Genomic DNA, 22,817 nt, shown 5'->3' with positions numbered 1-22,817 from the left:
GGACCTCACGTCCTCCGTTACAGTAACAGATTAGTGTGCACTCTGACGTGCTGATGTCTCTGACACCGTATGGCTGCCGTTTCAGTGCAGTATCAGCCTCTTCTATGTGTATGATGGACAGGGGGAGTAGAGGGAGTCTGTCTCTAAATTCCTGGTCAACATCATAAGAACAATGACATAGTTTTCAAATACCACAATGCGTGTAAGAATGTTCAGCTATTGGTACATAGGTTTATATTTTGTTACACACAGCAAACATGTGCACTGGGCTTGGCCATACACTTTTATAGTCTTCATGTTAAACAGGGAGAAAATCAAATAAGAAACATGGGAAAGTTGGGTGTCAGTGGCACACGCCTTTAATCCCAGCAATTGGGAGGCAGAGGCAGGTGGATCTCTATGAGTTTGAGGCCAGCCTGGTCTGCAGAGCGAGTTCCAGGACAGCCTCCAAAACAGTACGGAGAAACCCTGAAAAAAGAAAAAGAAACACAGGAATATCATAGTGTATTTTGGAGACACAGGTATGGCAGCATGTAGGCAGACATGGTGCTGGAGCTGAGAGTCCTACATCTTGCAGGCAACAGGAAGTTGACTGAGATACTGGGTTGTATCCTGAGCATAGGAAACCTCAAACAATGACAAACTTCCTCCAACAAGGTCACACCCATGCCAACAAACCCATACTTCCTAATAGTGCCACACCCTGTGAGATTATGGGGGCCAGTTACATTGAAACTACCACACCCTGATGCCCAGCAGCCACAGGGATGAGGGCTGTGCTGGTTATCCATTGCCATGGAACCGCCCCCTCCTTCCTTTGGCATCTGCCCTCTGGTTAGATTCAGGAGGAGTGGCCTCTGCCAGGGGAGGGAGGCATGCCCCCCAGCCAAGTCCTGAGACTCCTTTTCCTTTTGAGGCGAACACATCCGATCAGCCAAAGGCAACTGTACCATTAGCAGTGTTGCTGCCTCCCTGACTGAAGGATCCTGCAGACCAGGCCATCCAGAGTTTCCCTTGGGTCAGATTTTGTTTGTTTGCTAATTATTCAGTGGCTCCAGGACTTGGTATGGAAGGAAGTTAACTGGCTGAAGTCCCTGCCCTCCCTTGTTAGGCCCAAGCACCCTCCTATTCCCCTCTCAAGGTAAGAGTCCTTCCTTGTAATTACAATCAAGCTGACAGCGGAGGCTGGAGGGTGTTAAAGAAGCCAGCCTCTATTTTTAGAGTTGAAACCAGAACTGCGCTCTGGCATTGAAGGTGCTGAGAAGCTGGTAATTTAGGACTCAAAGCTTCTCTAGAGGCTCCATTCACTGTCCTATTTTTGGAGATATACAACCAGGTTCTCTGTGCCTGCTGGAGAGCCTTCCACAGTGGAGTCATCTCTTCCAGAAGAACCCGGAACTTAGTGCCACAAGCCAGCCCAGGGTTTAAACACTAGTGCAGTGGTGGGGGAAAAAAACGGATGGAGAGGCTGTCTGCAGCTGTGCACCCCTCACCGAGGGCCACGGTGGGGGGCTTGTGTGCAACTCACCTAAGTCACGTTAGCCAAAGAAAAGTCCTCAGACATTCCTGCAGAAAGAGCTCACAAAGTGGCGTCGACAGCACCGAAGCTGATGTACTCAAGCCGTACCTTCCCACCCTCGCAGCGCACCTTGGGCTTGTACCGTCTCCAGTCTTAGGAAGGGTTCCTCACAGTCTGCCCTCACAGTCCATGCCTCCTCTGTGTAGAGCTTGTGTGCTGATGTCACCAGGAGAGGACTGCTGGGGGCAGACTGCTTTGTTTTCCCTCCAGTCAGTGCAGCCGAGATGCTAGCATCGGCCCATGGACTCATGGGAAAAGCACCCCAGCTCCCCAGTGTGGCCCTTAGGACCCAAGACCCCTCCAGACTAGCGGGTCACTCTCAGTCTGCAGCAGATAGGAGACTCTGGGTCTGTCAGGCACTGCCAGGAGGCACTGGTCTGCTTGCGTTTGTCTTTTCCACATTGTGTGGTGAATGTTCCAACCATTTTTGTCACCCAGATGGAGGGAACTCAATGGGATTTTTTGAAGTTCCTGCTTGTGGATATGTCTTTGTCACTAGGTGTAACGTATAGTCTTCCTGCCCACCACCTGGTTCCTGTTGCTGCTTTCAGCCCCCAAATAACACACAGGACACTATAATAATTATGAACTGTTGGCTGTTTGCTTGTTTCTTATTGGCTAGCTCTGATTTGATCATTAACCCATAATTACCAATATATATTTTATAAGAACTTTCATTTTTGAGGATGCACTCCTGAGTGCCCATTGCTCCGGGGAGATCACATAGTGAGAGCTCTCCTCACTACAATTCCCAGAATCCTGCTAGAATCCTAGTCCCACCTATCTTGTTTCCCTATTGGCCAACAGTGCTTTATTCAAGCCAGTCAGACACATATTTACAGAATGACGTCTCCCAATAATGGAAAGATAAAAATGAGTGAAAATACTTGCTGTCAGCAGAAACAAAAGAACTGTAGTGAGGGGAGGTTTGAATATTGGTGGGGGGAGTCAATTTTGTAAGATGTGTTCAAACTTAAAATTCATTTACCGTTGGCCCTGGATGACAACAAAGTGGAGAGGTGAGATAATATGTGTGTGTAATAATTTCAGGATTTTGAGGGGCTGGAGAAATGGCTCAGAGAGTAAAGGTACTTGTTACTCTTGTAGAGGACCTGGGTTTGGTTCCCAGCACCCACATGGTGGCTCACGACCATCTGTAACTCCAGTCCCAGGGAATCCAACGCCCTCTTCTGACCTCTGGGTCCTCCATGCTCACATGGTGCAATACATACATGCGGACAAACATGCATTTACATAAAATAAAGAAATCTAAAAAGGAAAAAGAAAAAAGAATTTCAGTATTTATTCACAATGGCAAAAACCAGAAACAGTTATTCTTTAGCACAGACCTAATCACAGTAGGTTCACACTGGGAGATGTTACAACTGTAAAATGAGAATTCCTCTAGATTCCTGGTAACACTGAAAAGTTGTAGATACCATGGCTCAAATGATAAGAACCCTGTGAGGTGTATGAGACGATTCCCATTTCGTATTTTAACATGAGTGTATTTGTGCACAGATTTCAGTGTGTATTCTGACGTCTGTTTATACATTAAATTGCTGTTTATAGTGCTATTTTTATGTGGAGAGAAGAACAGAAAGTTTACATGCTTCTGACTTACACAGTTTGTGTGGTTTACAACTCTACTCAAATTGCACTGCTTTCATAGTGAAAGAAAAGTAGTAGAGATATTTATATTGTGAAATACGTTGTTCACATTGAGAAGGGGCAGGGGCATCCTCGCACTGTTTGCTGGAGGCATCCCAACCGTCCCGGTGTTTAGACCATTCTCATGCTTGCTTCTGCAGTGAGAAGATTGCTCACGTCTGGCATCGTGACCCAGGTGTTTCCACTGCATGACACCGAGGCCTTGAAGAAGCTTGAGGACACCTGGTATACTCGGTTTGCTCTGAAGTATCAGCCCATAGGTATGTGTCACTGCCTGTGTCCCGCTGAAGAGAGAGCCCTGATGAAGCCACTGCCCTGTGTCCTTAGCAGTTGCAAGGGCAAGAGGACAGGTTGATGGCCTTGTTCCTTTTAAAATATCATTCAGACTTTGGGTAAATTTGATCTACCACATAGGCAGTTTAGAGTAGCCTTTGTGAATACATGCTTTAGTTATATGTATGTACGCATGCAAGGTGGTGGGGTTGGGGGCTGTGCGTGTGAGTCTAAGTGCTTGCAGAGGGCATCAGATTCTGGAGCAGTTCAGGGCTGCTGGACGTGGTTTGATTTGAACTTGGGTCCTCTGCAAGAACACCAAGTACTCTCACCTGCTGAGCCATCTCTCCAGCACCAGTGAATCCATGTCTGTGAGGGAGTATAGCTTGTCGTGAATATTTTGTGTTTGAAAATTTCTGGTCTCATGGAGCCGGCCAAGCCAAGCTTGAGTTGAGGCAAACTCACTGGCCTAAACATCTTACCTGAGGGATCCATCCATTTTCTCTGGACAGTTACAAGAGACTATGTATTGGTATGTATTGAATGTTACTTTATGGAAAGTTATGCCAATATTAATGTTCAAACTTTTTTGGTTGGTTATGTGTTTGAAAGCTTTTTTTGTCAGTGCTGGAGATTAAACCTTGAGCATGCCAGACAAGTCGTCTAACCGTGAGCTGATGGGGGAAGTTCTTCTGTGTATATGTTGTCCAATGGGTTGATGAATAAAACACTCTTGGCCAATAGGGAAGCAAGATAGGTGGGACTAGGAGTCAAGGAGGATTCTGGGAAATGTAGTCAAGGTTAGGAGTCGCCATGTGATCTCCCAGGAGGAAAGGACTCTTCAGGAGGGCGTCCTCAGAAAGATAAGTCCTTATAGAAATATATATTAGTAATTATGGGTTAATAATTAAGTCAGAGCTAGTCATTAAGAAATCATAGCAAATGGCCAACAGAATTATAATTAATATAGTATTTCATGTGTTATTTGGGGGTTGAGACAGCTGTGGGACCCAGGCAGCTGGCGGGAAGACAATTACACTGAGCCCTACTCCACCCTTTGTTAAGTTTTTAAGCATAAGGATGACAGTCAAGTTGGAAATTCATTAAGTGTTTCTGTCATATTTTTTCTTTAAAGGACATTTCTTTCTCTCTTCTTTCTTTGATTTTAAGAGACAACGTCTTTCTATATTTTCTTTCTAATCTCCATTTCCATAAACCACTGTTACAATGCCGAACAAGAAGCAAGATTGGGGGTGGAGAGCGGGTTTGGCAGTTAAGAGCCATTACTATTTTGCAGAGTTCAGTTCCCATCACCCATGCCGGGGGGGGGGTCTCACAACCATGTACAGCTCCAGCTCAGGGAAATATGACATCCTCTTCCTGCTCTGAGGGCTCGCATGCACACACACACACACACACACACACACACACACACATACACACACACACACACACACACACTACAGATACAAAATGTTAAAGCTTTTTTCTTTCTTTAGTTTTTAATATCAAACTTTGAAATTACATTTTAAAGTTTTTCTTTTCTCTGAAAGAAAAGGCTTTGTTCTGATAATTCCAGGTACACAGTACTCATTTTTATGTTACACTTAAGAGAGTTTTTCACTGTTTGATATTTAAATGTCAATAATTTGAATATTGCCTGTGTGATTATAGGAAACTGGCTCTATTAGCTAGTTCCTAGAAAGGGAAAGAAAGCTTAGGGAGAAGCCTGGGCATGGGCTGTGAACACAGCCTCTGGGGAGGGCTGGGTCTGCTGAGAGGAGCTGGCAAAGGGGAAGCCGCTTGCTTGGAGTCCAGCACACACATGAGCCCTTGTGTTTTGTACGGACTGGGCATGCAGCAGCCTGATTCAGATTTAAGATGACCTCATCATACCACTGTTTTAATACCCTTCCAGGTCAGCTAGGAGAAAATAGTTCATCCTAATCACTCCCGCCTGTCTTCACAGGCAGATCTGAATATGATGTCTTCAAAAACACTGAATCAAGGGGCTGCAGAGATGACTCACTGGTTAAGGGTGTTTCTGCTCTTGCAGAATGCCCAGGTTCAGTCCCAACACCCATGTTGGGCTGCTTACAACTGCCTGTACCTCCAGCTCCGTGGAACCCGTTGTCTTCTGGCTCTGTGACACCTGCATGCACATGACACACACAAGTGTCAGATGTACACACACACTTTTTAAAATACTAATGTCTCTAAATACCACGGTGCTGGAGATACGGCTCAGCAGAGGAGAGCACTGGCTGCTCTTACAGAGGACTTGGCTTTGGCTCCCAGAGCCCACATGGTGATTGAAAGCCACCTGTAACTCCAGTGCCAGGGCATCTGCTGATACCCTGTTCTGACCTGTGTAGGCACTGTATGCATGTGCACACATTCAGACACACACAGAGACACAGACCAAGGCAAGTTAATTAAAATTAAAGGTATAATTAAGAACCAGTCACTCTGACTAGGCCCCTGTCCCTCCCACCCCCTCATCCCATTCTTGTCCCAGCCCAGCTGCTCTGAGCCCCAGGGAGTTCTCACGTGACACTGTCTGAATGACCTCTTTGGTTCTTAGTGTGTTGTAGTCCACAGCCTGTCAGCAGGCTGCCTGGACTTTTTCCTGTGCAGTGCACAAATGTCCTCAAGGATGCGCTGGGCTGGGTGTTGATGTGTGGATTCTTCTCTCAAGTCTGTGAATGATTTGTGCTGAATGAATCGAGATCTGTCATGTCTCACGGATGGCTGACTTTAGGTAGGAGACCAAGATACTGTGGGTGTGGATCAGCTTTACAAAGAGCTGCGTGGAGGGACACGGATGAGTAAAGCAGGGAGTTCACAGACGCTCGCACAGTGGCCATGTCTGAACTTAACCTTAGAGAGGATGCCAATCCCAAGATGATCTCTTAGGTGAAGGGGCAGTAAGGGGGACACTGAGCTGCTGGGTGACTGTCAGGAGCCTCAGCTGACAGGTGGAGTCTTCACACTGCACACAGGACAGAGTTGGCACCCACACAGAATGCCAGTGGAGGTGTGCTAAGGCCCCCAAGCACTGAAAACATGCACCTGCTTGTGCCGTGGTTAAATGGCAGTCTTTGGTAACCCGTGTCTCAATTCTTCTTTCCACTGTAGACAGCATTCGTGGTTACTTTGGAGAGACAATTGCTCTGTACTTTGGGTTCTTGGAGTATTTCACCTTTGCCTTAATCCCCATGGCCATCATCGGGCTGCCCTACTACCTGTTTGTGTGGGAAGACTACGACAAGTATGTCATATTAGCCTCATTCAACCTCATCTGGTCCACGGTGATCCTGGAGGTGTGGAAGCGTGGCTGTGCCAACATGACCTACCGCTGGGGGACACTGGTCATGAAGAGGCAGTTTGAGGAGCCCCGACCAGGGTTTCATGGGGTCCTGGGCATCAATCCCGTCACGGGCAGGGAGGAGCCCCTCTACTCCAGCTACAAGAGACAACTGCGCATCTACCTGGTCTCCCTGCCGTTTGTGTGCCTCTGCCTCTACTTCTCCCTCTACATCATGATGATCTACTTTGACCTGGAGGTCTGGGCCCTGCGTCTCCACGAGGACAGTGAGTCTGTGTGGACCAGCCTCCTGCTGTATGTGCCCAGTATCATTTACGCCATTGTGATCGAGATCATGAACCGCCTTTATCGATACGCCGCTGAGTTCCTGACATCCTGGGGTAAGCCTCCACAAGATGTTTGCCCTTAAGAAGTACTGCTTGAGGTCCATGGTCAAGAGAGATGGCTCCTGCCCTCAAGTCTGAGGACCTGAGGTTTACTCCTGAGACCTAAATAGTTGAAGGAGAGAACCAGCTCTGACCTATGCACACACACCTGCCCCCCCCCCACAGAGTGGAGCTCATGTACCCACACGTGTGCACATACACACACATACCCAACACTTTCACACACCACACAACAAAAATTTTTAAAAAGTTACTAAGATTCTTGGGCTCCCATGGCTGCTGCCTTCCAGAGTAGATAGCTGTCCTCTAGGCTTGCTATCAAGACCTGGGACACAGCTCACCATCCCTGTGACCTCTACTGATCTCCATATTGTGGCTGCTGTAGTGCTCACTTATGCAGCATAACATTCTAGGTTCTGGGTGCCCCACTGAGCACTGCTCCAGTGTCTCATTTTCACCTTTGGGCACCATGAATTAGCAGCTCCCCCACTCTCTTGTGGACAGGATGTGTAGTGATGTTTACCAATACCATATAGTCAGGGTGGTTCAATACCATAGCATTGTGTTCTGTGCTGAGGGTAAAATACGTAGACAGTGTCTTGGGGGAACTGAGGTTTGTGTCCTACTGTTGTTGAGGACAGCCCAAGGGTGGTTGCTCATGCATGCATCTGTGGAAGGAAGAACCTGGGTAGAGTTTAAAGTAGAGTTCATAGGTCGCTCAGTATTTATCCATTCACACAAATAGGTTGTGTTATCCTGTGGGAAGAAGTCTGGGCCTTTACTTCATGGATGGAGAATTTGAAGTCTTCATTTGTTCTGTAGTAGCAGCAGCCAGTTTGCGGAGGGCTTTCTTTGTGCTAGGTCTTTTTTTTGTTTTGTTTTGTTTTGTTTTGTTTTGTTTTGTTTTTTCGAGGCAGGGTTTCCCTGTGGCTTTGGAGGCTGTCCTGGAACTCGCTTGGTAGACCAGGCTGGTCTTGAACTCACAGTGATCCGCCTGCCTCGGCCTCCCAAGTGCTGGGATTAAAGGCGTGCGCCACCAACGCCCGGCCTGTGCTAGGTCTTATGTTGTGGTTTCCACAACCACCCGGGCAGAGGCCAGCAGTCCTTACAGCAGGGCAGGAGGCTGAGGAGCACAGGTAGCATGGATGGCCTGAGGTCAGGTAGTGTGCACCAGTGTGGACCAGTCCTTACTGCAGGGGCCCGCATAATGCTTTCTGCTCCTGCTGTCTTGGGGCCACTGTACTGTGTTCCCACTTCTAGATGAGGCTAGATCTGAATTCTCTTGAAGCTAGTCCTTGTTCAACTGTGTTGCATTCCTCTTTAACCATTTTATTATTACAGTGTATAGATTCTCCTCTGGGGTGGCTGGGTATAGGTGCATTTGCCGACACTTCCCAGATTTATTTTTTCCATATTTAGAAAAAAAGTCACTCCCAACCACAGTGCTATTGCAGTGGTTGAGAACACGCTCTTGTTGGCATTCTCGGTAGCAAGGGTGTCTGTGCCTAACACCTGAGATGTCCGGGGACTTGTGGTGCTGGCTGCCTCTGCTCTGAGCGCGGTCCCCCTGGGGTCCCCATGACTCTCACCTGCATCGCTTCTTGTCTCAGAGATGTCTCCTCTCTCTCTTAATACCGTAGAGAACCACAGACTGGAGTCTGCCTACCAGAATCACCTTGTTCTGAAAGTGTTGGTGGTAAGTGTCATGTTCTGTGCTGAGGCAGTGCCTCTTGGTCGGCGCCTCCCTGCTGCCTCCTGGTGTGGGGTGAGAGCTCAAGCCTGTGGACACAAAGCAGAGGGGGTCTTTTCTGCTGTGACTGCCTGGATCCCAGCATCTCGGTGGGGCAGGCAGCCTCAGGCTCCATGGAGGGAAAGGAGATCCCGTCCCTTGCACGTGCTGCTGGCCTAGGGGGATTCTTAGTACAAATGGTCTCTACTCCTAACAGCAAGGAGCCTGACTGTCCATATGTGGGACAGGACGCCAGGCCCTGTGTCCCCCCGGGTGGGGACCATAAGATGTGTGGTATCTGAGCCGTTCCTCCTCCTGTTGGTTCCTGCCCCAGCTCTGAGTTTCGCATCTCCACTGGCTTCCAGAGTTGATAGCTGAGTTCAGGCCTGAGAGGAAGGGGAAGCAGTCCCAAGCCCCTGTGTGCAGCCGTGGTCCCTCAGTGTAAGGGGGACTCACAGCTGTGGTGCGGGGCTGTTAACACCGTCTTCTTCTTGGCAGTTCAACTTCCTGAATTGTTTTGCTTCGCTCTTCTACATCGCCTTCGTCCTGAAGGACATGAAGCTTTTGCGCCAGGTGAGTGAGCCAGTGGGACCCAGGGGGAGCCCCAGGTGGTCTCCTGCCCTAGAACTGAGAGTGCTGTGTGCCTTCTCTTGGTCTGTTTCCATCCCCCTCAAATACTAAGCATTAGCACCCACAGTGAATCATGCTCAATGGAGAAAAGTTAGCTAACGTGAATTCTCTTACAAAATGAGTCATGTGGGGCTGCCAAGCTGGCCCCGCTCACCAAGGCACAGGTGTCCACAGCCTGTGACTTGTGGGCAGCTGGGATAATCTTTAACAGGTCTTGCAAATTTCATTTTTTCTTTAGTAACATGTTACACTTGAGAGACTAGCAAGTCCTATGTGGTGCTGTTTCATGTCTGAAATGCTGGAGAAAGTCCTGCCTGCATGGTGGTACCATCATTTCTGGATCATATAAAACCAGTGGCCAATAAACTGAATTCAGAGTATTAATTTCTTTTCTCTTAAATTATTTTATGTGATGGGTATCTTGCCCACATGTATCAAGTATCTGAAGAGGCATCAGATCCCATTTAACTGGAGCTACAGATGATTGTGAGCTAACATGTGGGTGCTGGGAATCGAAACCTCATTCGCTGGGAGAACAGCCAGTGCTCTTAACCATTGAGCCATCTCTCCACTCCTTCAAAGTACTGATTTCTTGGGTGTGCGCATGTGCGTGTGCACAGATCTCTTGTGTGTGTGCACAGAGGTAAGGCTGATGCTGGGTGTCTTTCTTGGTTACTCTCCACTTTATTTTTTGAGACAGGGTCTCTCACTAAACCTGGTCTGGCTGCCCAGAGTCTGCCTTCCCAGTCCTGGGGTGCAGGCACTAACTGTTGTCACGCCCCTCTCTTTACATGGTACTGTAAAGGAACTCAGGTCCTCATGCTCACACAGTAGGCACTTCACTGAATCATCTCCTGCCCCAACCTGGCAGTGCCATTTTATAGTAACATGCTATAAAATATATAATATAGTAAGTAAAATATACAATATAGTAGGATGATGAGATCACAGTCACAATGTCAGGTTAACTTACTCTCTGAAGGACAGAGTCCTTCACACACACACACACACACACACACACACACACACACACACACACACCGTACCATGTAGAGTCCTGAGTGGGGCTGGAACTCATGTAGATCAAGCCTGCCTCTGGAGTGCTGGGAGTTTCCCCACCACACTCAGCCCAGCTAATTTCTTCTGATATTACTCATGATCACAGCTTTCTAACGCTGTTGTGACATCACAGGACTGCATTTCGAGCACTGAAGGACCATGTGTGCTGTGGCTTTGTCTCCATGATGTTTATGTGTCCCCTCAGAGCTTGGCCACACTCCTGATCACCTCCCAGATCCTGAACCAAGTCGTAGAATCCCTTCTTCCTTACTGGCTCCAGCGGAAGTACTGCGCGAAGGTGAAGAGGAAGGTGCAGGCGTTAAAGGCGGATGTTGATACCACCCTGTATGAGAAAGTCCTCCTGGAGAAGGAAATGGGAACTTACCTGGTGAGTTACACTGCAGTGAATGTGTGTAACAGTCACACAAGTTCACGAGTGTGTGCTGTGTGCTGACTGTCTCCGTGTCTCGCCGTTAGAGCTCTCCAGTGGGTTCCCTCCACAGGAGCCACTTTGGCGCCAGAAGGAGTGAACTATGCATTAAGATGACTCTGTCCTGATTCTTTAGCACTAGAGGAATTTCCCACCCTCGGGTGGCTGCTTCACAGAGAGGGGTACAGGGATGTGTGCTCCAGGGTGACAGTACACAGGGGAGATGGTCCCTGAGGTGGCTCTCCCAGGACTGCTGGAATGTCAGATGACTGCTATTGTAACTGTAAGACCAATCCTTTAAAGACGGTTATTAATTTATTTGTTGTGGAGAGAGCGTGTGCACATGGAAGTCAGTGGGTCTCGGCTGGCTCCTCTCTGTTGAGGCAGTGTCTGTGTCCTCTGCTCTGCAGACACCAGGTTAGCTGAGAGCTTCGAGTCTCCATCTCTGTGTCCTGCCTCAGGGTGTGAGTGCTGGAGCTGCAGATGCAGTCGTGGCCCCTGCTTTTGTGTGGGGATTGAGCAGGCCATAGAGCTGAGCCACTTCTCTGCCCCAACACATTTGTTTTGAGGAAATGCACATTGACTATTAAAGGTTTGGTTGCTTGTAATAAAAAAATTCTTACCTGCTGATGATCTCCAAACCAAATTTATCTTCCAGGTCTCTCTGCTGCTTTTCCTATGCTCACCGTGTACTGTGCAGACCCTTCTCTCTCTCTCTGTCTCTCTGTCTCTGTCTCTCTGTCTCTGTCTCTGTCTCTCTGTCTCTGTCTCTCTCTGTCTCTCTGTCTCTGTCTCTGTCTCTGTCTCTCTCTCTCTCTCTCTCTCTTGTCTCATCTGAGAATGGCTGCCACTGAGGGGATTCTGTCAGAATCTTAGCTCTGATCTCTCCAGTACTCTCATGTCTTCTTCCTTTACGGAGCATGATAGGGGCTTCAGCGTGACCACAGTCCCCTCTCGTGTGTGATAGCACAGCTCTGGAGGTATTCTGAGCAGTAGACAGTGCAGTTGTTATTGGTCAGTGACAAATCAGGAAGGGGCTTCTAGACTCCATTTCCCTGGTCCAGAGTCTGTGTTGTGAGAGTGAGCATTTTTCTCATGGGTGAATGCTGTGCTAACACAGTCCAGCCACTTTGTCCTCCTCATGCAGTGTCTCTGTTCAGTCTCCACTGAGGTGACCCCGGGCGGGCTTCTAACTGTCTGCGGGCTGGGAAGGGCAGATGCACAGCCGTCAATTCTCCAGATGCTCTCTGAAGCCCCGCCCTCTCTGGGCCTTTGCTCCTCACTGAAGTCAGAGGTCTTGGACTGCAGGATCCCTGGCTGCACGCATGAGTCTGAAATGCTGTCACCAAACTTTGGAGGAAGGCAGTTTGTCAGATTCTGAAACTATTGTGAAACAGGGCTTTCCCCTTCTCTATAGAACCCTGAGAAACGATAGACAGAGGCGGTGGGGAAAATGAAGTCTGCGTCCTCAGCAAGGGCGGCCCCTGGGTGCTCAGAGCTTCACCGACCCCTGCTGTCCCTCTCGCACCTGCTGCTTCGTGTCTGTGCATCTGTAGGGATTTCACTGTCACTAAGAGGTGTGCCAGGGTTGTGCCTAGAGGTCTCTCTTACGCTTAGCCTTTGAGATGAGGCTTTGGGAGAGCACCAGCAGCTCTCTGTTCCTTCCCTTCCGATAACGACGCAAGCTATTCTACCTCGTGCCAGTGCATGACTGAGTAGGGGGGCAAAATAAAGCTAAAATGCCACAAAATTTGTTTTTCTCTTAGCTAAATGCTGTCGGCCTACAGTTGGATTCCAGGGAAGTGCCACAGCAAAAGCTGAGCGTGGCAAACCTTTGCTGCTCCTGTGGAGAGTTGCTACGATTTCACTCCTGTCACCTGGCTTCTTAATCTCCTATTAACTTCATTGTGTGTGCATGCGTGCACTTATTTGGAGGCCTGAGGACACCTGGTTGGTCCTCTCCTTCCACCATATGAGTCTTGGGATCAAACACAGGTCTTCAGGCCTGGCAGTGGTCTCCATACCCAGTGGAGCATTTTCCCATTCAAGTTCAGGGCATCCTGGGTGCCTGTGGATAAGGAGGCCGTCCTCCCCCACAGTGTTTCCCTGTGTAGCCCTGGCTGTCCTGGAACTTATTCTGTTGCCCAGGGCTGGTCTTGAACTTACAGAGATTCACCTGCCTCTGCCTCCTGAGTTCTGGGTTAAAGGTGTGTGCCACCACACTGGCTGTCAAGGTTCTCTCTTAACTGGATCATGAAGAGCAGCCATGTTTAGGTTTTCTGTTGTTTGCCTTGTGGTGGTGGGAGGCGGTATCAGCTCAATGATTTGTATATGAGGAAAACAGGCAACTAAGTAATTTTTGATTCTTATTTCAGCAACTTAGTGCAAAATCATCTTTAAATTTGTATGAATGTGTGGTTGAGAAGGAAGGATTGGAGTAGACCCTGAGTTTTAGCAGATAAAGACTGTGTTTTACAAGCATGGGAGATCTCTGCATGACACTGAACACTGCCTTCTGTCTGTACTGCAGGGAACCTTCGATGATTACTTGGAGTTGTTCTTGCAGTTTGGATATGTGAGCCTTTTCTCCTGCGTTTACCCGTTAGCAGCTGCCTTTGCTGTGTTAAACAACTTCACGGAAGTCAACTCAGATGCCTTGAAAATGTGCAGGGTCTTCAAACGACCTTTTGCAGAACCTTCAGCCAGTATTGGTGTATGGCAGGTAACTACATGAAGAGCAATGTAAAAGCTAGTAGCCATTGTTGGGGCAAAGAAAAACTCTGAAAGCATAAAATATATAAAACCCAGAGCACCCCTAAAAGTTACTAGGAAATAAGCTCAAGATTATTATCGATAAGAAAAGCAAACACTAAAAACAGGGATCAGATAGAAAACAAATGTCCGACTTAAGTCCCAACATACCAACAATTACACTAACTATAAATGGCCTAAAGATACAGATAAAAGACAGAGATTGGCAGAATGGATGAGAATGTGATCAGATATGCATTGTTTATCAGAAGCAATTCATAAAGGGCAATATAGACAGGTGAAAGTCAAAGGAAAAATAAGGAAATATCACTGAAAAGAAAAGAGGGGAAGTGCTAGCAGAGGTAGCTATGATACTCTCTGATACAGGATACTTCTGAGTCAAAGGTTACCAGAGAGGAGCAGTCTGCCATGAGAAGGGGGACAAATTCTTAGAAAAACATCAAACTGAAATGTATATGTATCAAACAACAGTTTTAAAAGGGGAAGAGAGGGAGGGAGAGAGAGAGAACTTGAACAGAAAGGTGAACTAGAGAAGGCTCAGCCTGGTCCACAAAATGTGTTCCAGGACAGCCATGGTTGTTTACACAGAGAAACTATCTCAGGTAATAATGCTCACGCCATCACACGGTGGAGCAGTGCATGCAGACAGATGGGCACAAGTCAGGCTGAGATGGGTGCATCGTGCCTGTTTCCACCCTGCCTGTGGCATCGCACTGTAGTTTCCAGACGGTTCCTATATGAGAATGACGTAAAGATGAGTGGGACTTACGTGAAGATACACATGAACTTACGCATGAACTTAGACACCTCATGAAGATATGATTTCATTAAGTACAGCCTACAGACCAGTTTTACTGAAAATACCAAGTGACATAAGGCCAAACAATTCAAATAATACCAGTAGGTAAAGGATGTGTAAAATCACCTTTAGCGTTCAATAAATAGGATTAGAATTACTTACTATCTAAACCAATCAGAAGGGTAAGGACTATAAACATAAAGCAGAAGGGACAGAGAAAACTCTTTGGAGAAAATACGGTCTCAGAATCGTGTCCTTGGGAAAACCCAGAGAATCACCTGAAAAATTGCCACAGGTAACAAGAAAACACAGTGACTCACATAATTACTCTACGGGACAAAGCAGCTACTTTATGCACCCTTGGCCATTGGAGGCAGAGGTACAGTCCTTGTGCTTGTTAGGAGTGGCTTCAGTTACCAGGTGGAGCCACCAAGAGCTTTACAGTAACAGGAAGGAGAGCGTAGAGGTTTCCCACCATCACCCAGTGACACACCATGGGACCCATGGACCTCCTCGTGGGACCCAATCAGTGTTCTGCAAGTCACAGGGATGTCTAGCTTCTTTTTTTGCTGACACTCTTCAGGGACCTTGGTTCATGTCCTCAGGAAGGGACCATGGCTATATCTAAGCCAAGTGCCTTATCAAAGTAGGACAGACCTGTAAAATTGCTGCTCTTAAGGACGTTGCCTGGTTGGGGTGGGAGCACTTTTCTGTGATGGCCTCTAAATTCCCCTCATAAGCAAGCAGAGAGGAGTGACACAAACCATGCTGCAGGGGCACACACTCAAAGCCAGGCCATCCTCAGGTGGGAAGGCCAAGCACACTACTCAGTGCACAAGCCAAAGGAATCTAAGATGCCTACTACTCAGTACACAAGCCAAAGGAATCTAAGATGCCCACTACTCAGTGCACAAGCCAAAGGAATCTAAGATGCCCACTGACGACGGGTCAGCTTTCTTAAGAGCGCTAAGATGTTTGTGGATTGCGGAGATCCTAGGGAAGGGTTTTCCCTTGGGGGTCCAGATAACACGAACACGGGACATGGCTGTTGCCGCCATTAATGCCACACCTTTTTCCCTTTCAGCTGGCTTTTGAAACGATGAGTGTTATATCTGTGGTCACTAACTGCGCTCTGATTGGAATGTCACCACAAGTGAACGCAGTCTTTCCAGAATCCAAAACAGACCTGGTTTTGATCGTGGTGGCTGTGGAGGTGAGTGAAGGTGTTCATCCCCACGATGGGCCTCTGCTGTCCTCCTGCGGAGCTGCAGCTGCAGTCCGGGTGACACGCATGCCTGAGTGGTGAGAAGGCAAATCCTGTCAGGACAGCAGACTGGAGAGCGCAGGCTGTGCACTGCTACTTCCTGCTAAGCTCACAGGGGAGGCCTCCCTGACACTGCCAGGTTCATGCATTGGAATAGACGTCTGTGGGCTTAACCTGTGCTTTTAGCTTGTTCTAGGAAAATGTCCCTTCTGTTTTCTTAAGCAAACTCTAAGAAACTCTTGTGGGTGTAAGTGTTACAGCTCTGAGGGGAAAGGCTTCCCCAATGGAAGTGTTACAGTTGAGAAGAGAAAGGTATACCAGCAGTAAGGATCCAAGGGATACCACAAAGTCACACCACACAGCAAACCTCACACAAGCGATTTATTGGGAGAGAAAAACCCAGGATGGTGAGAGTTTTGGTGTGTGTGTGTGTGTGTGTGTGTGTGTGTGTGTGTGTGTGTGCGTTTCTAGATTGACCTAGTATTAGAGGGATTCTGTGACCTGATCCTGTGTCTTTTTCTCCTCTTTCTATAGGGTGGGGCCTAGCCACTCTCCTACCTTGAGGGGTTGAAGTCTGGGGATGGAGCTGAGCCATTGGAGCTCCTTAGGCCTGAGCCTCAAGGGGTTGGGTCTGGCTACCTGAGTAGTCTAGGGGAGAAGCCTGTTGGCAGGAGGTCTCTAGGGGGCGGGGCTTACAATGAGTGTCTTTGAGCTCAGCAGGGAAAACTGTGTTCCCTCCACCCTCGCTGGCATGAATAGCCAACAGTTGGTGCTTTCTGCCTGGTTCTCTGCAGCTATATTCACTATAAAACACTCAGGCTCTGTGCTAATTTGTACACAGGCACATAGTCTCACACGGAAGCCACAGACACTCTGCCCACATGTGTGTGTCTCACTTTTCTGTTTATTGTGTTTCAAAACATGCATTCCCACCATGTCTGGAAAATTAGGCAAGGATCAAACATGAGCAGGAAATCCTCAGCTGCCTCCACTGCTGGTAATTTTCAACACCAATGAACACTGTGCCCTTTTGTACCTAGTTAAAAATGTCAGGCGTTGGTGGCGCAAGCCTTTAATCCCAGCACTCAGGAGGCAGAGGCAGGTGGTTCTCTGAGTTCTAGGCCAGTCTGGTCTACAGAGCAAGTTCCAGGACAGCCTCAAAAACAATACAGAGAAACCTTGTCTCGAAAAACCAAAAAGAAAAAAAAAAAGACATACTTGTGGAACTGTATAGAGACAGAACTTGGTAAGACTGATGAGTAGCATGTCATACAACCAAGGTTTCTGGATTCAGGGCTGACAAGTAAATGAAGTTGTGACCTTGTCTTAGGGTTTCTGTTGCTGTGAAGAGAAACCATGGCCACAGTGACTCTTAGAAAGGAAAACATTTAATTGGACTGGCTTCCACACAGAGGTTCAGTTCATGTCAGCATGGTGGGAGCATGGCAGTGTGCAGACACACATAGTTCTGTGCACACAGACATGGTGCTGGAAGCATCTCGATCAGAAGGCAACAGGAAGTGAACTGAGGCGCACTGGGCATGATTTGGGCACATATGAGACCTCAAAGCCCACCCCTACAGTGACATGCTTTCCCCAACAAAGTAGTGTCTACAACAGAGTCACAGCTCCTCCTAGTGTCAGTCCCTGAGAGCTTATTGGGGCCCATTACATTCTAACTACCACAGACCTTGCATGTCCCATTGCAGGCTGAAGGTCCATGCTGCTGGGTGGATGCCACACACACTGCATTTGGGAGAATGATTTTTTAGACACCAATGAGTAGGAGAGGAGAAGGATGGCCCTGGCGGGTGCCAGTATGTCTGTTGAATTTGGGGAGTAGAACAGGGCTTTGGAGAGCCATTTGCAGTGTTTATACCTGTAGAAGAGAGGGTAAGGGGAAAGGCCTGAAGGCTGCATGCGTTTATAGAGGTCATTCATCAGGGCCTATGGGAGCCTGGAGGCGCAAGCCATGCTCTGCAGCTTCACAGCTTGGTTTTGTTACTCAGTCCAGAGTTAGACAGGCGTTGGGAACTGACTTAAAACCAAGGCACAGCAGAGGCTGGCTTGAGTGCTGGATGGCAATTTCCCAGGGTCTGCTATCCTCAGAGCCAAGGGCTGGCTGTCAGGTGGCTCCTTGGTGAGAGCTGAGGAATAGCAAGGAGGTGTGGCCATCCCGAGAGACTGGAAGCCTGATGGAAGCTCTGTCCACACAGATCCGTTCTGAGCTAGAGCAGGTGATTGCAGAGGTCGTTCTCCAGGGCTCCGCTGGTGATGCACTGATTTAGTGCACTGGCCAGCCTGCTGCTTCCCTCTGTGTTTGAGGCTTTAATGGGGCCCAGGGCCGGCTGCTTCTGCCTGGATCCAGGTTCTGTTGACGAGGCCGACTGTGGGAGTCCCTGCGGTGGTGGATAAGTCGAGTAGTTCTGTGTCAGTAAAAAAGAACCTAACTTCGGATAAAAATGTTAAAATGACCTTATAACAATAGAAAGTAAGTTACTCAATTTTACTCCAGCATTACCCGGGACCTCAGCTGAATGCCATGTGGCCTTGCGATTAGGGAAAAAAAAAATCAGAGCATTAGAAATAAATTAGAAAACATAAATTCTGGGTGCGTGGTTTAGAAGGAAACTGAGTCGATGGGCATGTTAGCTCAGCTGTGCCAACCACCGTGTGTGGTTCACATTGACCCTCAAGTGCGGACAGCTTTTATTTGTCAGTTCTAGTCAATAAAGACACATCACTGGGTCAAACTTTTTAAAATAAGATTTTTCTCATAAATCTTAAACATTTTAAAGAAAGGAAACGAAGTCTTAAATTTTCCATGAAGTAAAATAATTTATTTATATCATTCCTTGTTTCCCTTGGAGTCTAGATAGTTTTCATGTTTGTTGAAGATTTTGTCACTGTGCGGTTCTTTGGGACAGGGCCTCCTCATGTAGCTCAGGCTGGCCTCAAAGTGTCCATGTAGCTGTGGGGCTGTGACTCCTTCTCCTCTACCTCAGGTACTGGGTTTCAAGGGCTCCACCGTGCCCAGCGTTTATCAGTTTTTAGAAACATCTTTGTCACAGATAATAGCATATTGTACTTTAGCATATTTATTCATGGTTTCTTAGTAAAAATTTTGCTAATTCATAAAGTCACAGTAAATTACAAAAATTCATAAATTATTTTTTAAATGAAATTTTAACATTGGTGGAAAACCAATTTAAAATGTTACATTTCTCTCCATACTCGTTAACATCTAAGTGTATTTATATGGTTAAGATTCCTCAGAGCAGAGACCTTGTAGAAAACAGTCTGGGTTTATATGTGGGCTGTGTCTGTGTTCTCATGACCTGAAATTTGCAACACCAGATGACTTGTGTGGATTTTGCATCTTTTTGGTGCCTTCATTTCTTCCCCCTGAGAGTTGGGTTTACTGTAGCCTCCAGATGGAGTAAGGGCAGAAATTGGGCCCCACTGTGGCATTTGTGTTTGCTGCCATCTAGCGCTGCCTTGAGAAACGTGGCCCCTGACACGGCCTTGCAATATAGAGACTAATTGGGAATGGACAAGAGACTGAGCATGCCGGGAGAGCACACCGACTGTGCCGTTTTTATGGCTTAAAAGTTGGATGTTAAAAACGCCATGAAGTTCGGCCCACAGATCAAATCAGCATCCAACCTTTCCCCTCAGAAGCTTCCTCACTTCTGAGACATCCCCTCGGTCTCTGATGTCATCCCCAGCAGAGGGCCACGTCTGCGTGTGCAAAATCACAGTGAAAGCGCCATTCATGACAATAGCACGGGGCCACAGTGCAAACATCCAGCGTGTGCTGAATGCTAACCGTTTCCCCTGTATCCCGCGGGTTTCCCCTAAGTCGGAAGTAAGCCGCCTACTCACGCTGGGAGCACACCTGCATTCCTGGTTTTTAGGTTCTAGTGACCAGTGAGTCTGTTGTCTCGGTTCATGTTTAATTACTGGTTTGAAAAATAACCCTTAAAGGCCGTTTCTTTTGGGTGTGGGGTGAGTAAGTTAATAGGATGTACGCCCCCCCTACTGGTTAGAAACGGAACTGTCGCGTCTCAGTGTAGGCCATCTGAGAGTGCGTGGGGCTCTCAGGACTTATTTTCCTAGTTTCAGACATAAAAATTATAAGCTCAGTGCAGATAATTGCTCTTAACATTATACCAGGATTTACTTACTTTAAAACGTTCTTGAGTGTGTTCTCCCTCTCTGGAGTGGAGTGGCCTGATGTAACAGATTGATACTGTGGTTACCGCGGAGTTTGTCCCTGCTCTTCCCCTTGGCCCGCTCACCCCGTCCTCAGCTGCAGGCCCTGCAGGAGCACTCTGGGAAATAGCCCCCAAGTGTCAGGGGTGAGCAGGGCTTGCTGCCAAAGCTGAGGTCTGAGTGAGGCTGCTTGTGGGAGACAGCAAGCGTAGAACCGGGCTCGTCACGGGACACGTGGTGTGATCCCGACCGTCTCGGGACACATGGTGTCTGGTCAGTGCTCCTTGAAGATCTTGCCACTTCCGTGCCATTATTTCTTCTGAAGGTCGTCACGGTCAAGACGTCAGAGTTAGAGTGAAGCTGAGGGAGAATCAGTTTCCCCTCAGTCTCTGAGTGAGTTCCAGTCCTCCGGGTGAGGTTGGAACTTGGTGATGTACGGAAGTGGCGGGCTCTGTGCCTGGTCCACAACAGGAAGCTGGCGGCCTCATCTTTTAGCAGTTAGTGCACTGGCCCATGGATGGGTCTCCACAGGCGACACTCGCCTGGTTTCCAGTGTCACAGCCTACTCCTCACAGCAGCTGCCCACTCCTCCTCTCCTCCTGGGTTTGTTTCCACACCTCAGTCCAACCCTCCCCCACCCCCACACCCTACTCCCCCACCCCCACGCCCTAACCCTCCACCAGCCCCACTGCTGACTCTTCCGTCTCGGCACTGGTGTGGCCTGAGCCCAGGTTCCCGCCTCTCTCACCTACTCTTTGCTGAGTGTGTATAATTCGCGGATCACGTGACTCTTTAAAGTGTGCAGTCCAGTGTTCTTCCCTGGGCTCTTACAACAAGCCCTGACTAGGCTGTAGCTCTCATGCTGTCTCTTCTTTGACTGTAGTAATAGTTAACTTTATTGTCACCTCGACAGGACAGGAAGAAGCCTGGACTTGGTGACACATGTCCTGGGTGTGTGTCTCTGGACAGGACGAGGTCAGGAGGCCCTGGCGCGAAGAGCAGATTTGCAGTGTTTTAGCATCATTGGGGGTGGTGAAAGGAGGAGATGAGGCCAACTTCGTGCAAGGAGTTGCACCCTGCCTGGGCCCTGCCTGGGCAATGGCTGTTGTAGCTTCTTCCTGTGTTGTATGACCCTTTCTCTGCTTCCTGCTCACCAAGAAGTGGAGAATGGCTTCTACTTTGTGTTCCTGCTGCCGAGATGCTCTCCCCCAGCTCATGGACTCAGGAGCCATGAACTGAACCCTCCAAACCATGAGCCAAAGCAAATCCTCCTCCCTTACCCATGTGCATCAAGCATGGCATCACAGCCTTGAGAAAGGTGACAACACACCCAGGCCGTGTGCTCTTGGTGCCGTGTCAGGCATCATTCTGACTGCGTTCACCTTCTGTGACAGGAAAGGCGCCCAGTGATGACCTCATCCCCTAGATGGCCCTGATTGCCATCCCCTCTGAAGGGTGAAGTACAGGCTCCCCAGCTTTTGGAAGTGGTTGTGATGTAGGCTCTGTGGATAGCGTCTGCTTGCTAAGTGCTTATGAAGAGAGATTCCCTCCAAATTTGTTTGTGTATGGCATTCTTGTTACTATAATTGATGCAATTTAATTAAATGAAATGAAAACTGACGAAAAGCGCGTGCTAAGGCAGACCTATCGCTTCTGTGAAAACCTTTGGAGACTCCACGGAGACAAATTGCTGTCAGACAGGGTAAGGAGGAGGCATTTAAAAGTGACAGGGGAAATTGTAAATATCTGGGCGTGTTCCAAATACAGTTTTTACCCTGCTTCTCAAGTGTCTTCAGGTTTTCACTCTTCAGAGGAAACAAACCTTGAAAACAGTCGTTGTCCTGGGGTGTGGTGGTTAATTTTGACTGTCAACCGGCTGAGGAGGGCCTTCCCCAAGTGTGTCTGCCGCCATCATGGGCCGGTGGCCACTACAGAGCCATTCCTCTCTGCTTTCTGACTGCAGAGAGCACGTGACCAGCTCCCGTTTGCTCCTGCACTGTGTGTGTCTCCCCACCCCCTGCCATGCCTCCCCCACCATGTGCCTCCCCCCATGTATTAATGGATGCCTCTCCAAACTGAGCAAAACAAACCCTTCCTTAAGTTGCTTTTCTTGGATATGTTGTCACAACAAGAAAAGTAGCTAACACAGGGGTCGTATTTGTACACAATGGACAGGAAGATACTTCCTCATGCATGTGTCATATAGCTCAGAGGGGATACCCAGTTGTGTGCTTCTCTGAGAAAACTTTGGATTCACTGAGGAATTACTGGTTTCCTGGAATCATGTGAATGGACTTCCTGGGGACTGCTGAATTAGAGGGAGGGCTGACCTTTGTCCTGTCAGTGAGTGGCAGAGTCTGCTTTGTTGAAGATCCAGAGACCTTGAAATTTAGGGTCAGTGCACGCTCTGTTTAGGTATGATTTTGATGACAACCGTTTTACAGATTATTTTGCAGTTTTTAAGGTATCATGGTGGTTAACCTATGTCTTGCCCTAAAATACAGGCAAAGGAAGGCCACCCGCTGTGGAGGCGATGCTTCTCCAGTCACAGTAGCATTGGTTGAGAGAATACTAAGGTGGGGTGAATCAGGAAGCCGTGAGTGGCAGGGCGCTGGATGGACCTGCAGAGAGCCAGAGCTTTCGGGCTGCCCAGCCGTGGGCGCTGTCATCGCCTCTCTCAGC

The 22,817-nt window shown here is 48.2% G+C and overlaps 1 protein-coding gene across 3 annotated transcripts in view; it reads left to right on the top strand.

Annotated features, from left to right (window-relative positions):
• The window catches only part of Ano10 (anoctamin 10), a 110,782-nt gene that overhangs the window by 21,363 nt on the left and 66,602 nt on the right, over nt 1-22,817 (top strand). For 2 of the 3 annotated variants that reach the window (XM_005082299.4, XM_021234219.2), the window contains exons 5-11: nt 3,391-3,510; nt 6,662-7,231; nt 8,878-8,933; nt 9,465-9,539; nt 10,861-11,043; nt 13,616-13,807; nt 15,741-15,869. In XM_005082299.4, coding sequence (XP_005082356.1) covers nt 3,391-3,510; nt 6,662-7,231; nt 8,878-8,933; nt 9,465-9,539; nt 10,861-11,043; nt 13,616-13,807; nt 15,741-15,869 — 1,325 coding nt within the window. Of the gene's footprint in view, nt 1-3,390; nt 3,511-6,661; nt 7,232-8,877; nt 8,934-9,464; nt 9,540-10,860; nt 11,044-13,615; nt 13,808-15,740; nt 15,870-21,048; nt 21,756-22,817 lie in introns of those variants that run through there. The other variant, XM_021234222.2, reaches the window with a different exon arrangement.

The sequence above is a fragment of the Mesocricetus auratus genome, unplaced genomic scaffold (genome assembly GCF_017639785.1).
Source record: "Mesocricetus auratus isolate SY011 unplaced genomic scaffold, BCM_Maur_2.0 Super-Scaffold_100691, whole genome shotgun sequence".
Classification (NCBI taxonomy): domain Eukaryota; kingdom Metazoa; phylum Chordata; class Mammalia; order Rodentia; family Cricetidae; genus Mesocricetus; species Mesocricetus auratus.
This window is presented reverse-complemented; position numbering and strand designations above follow the sequence as displayed.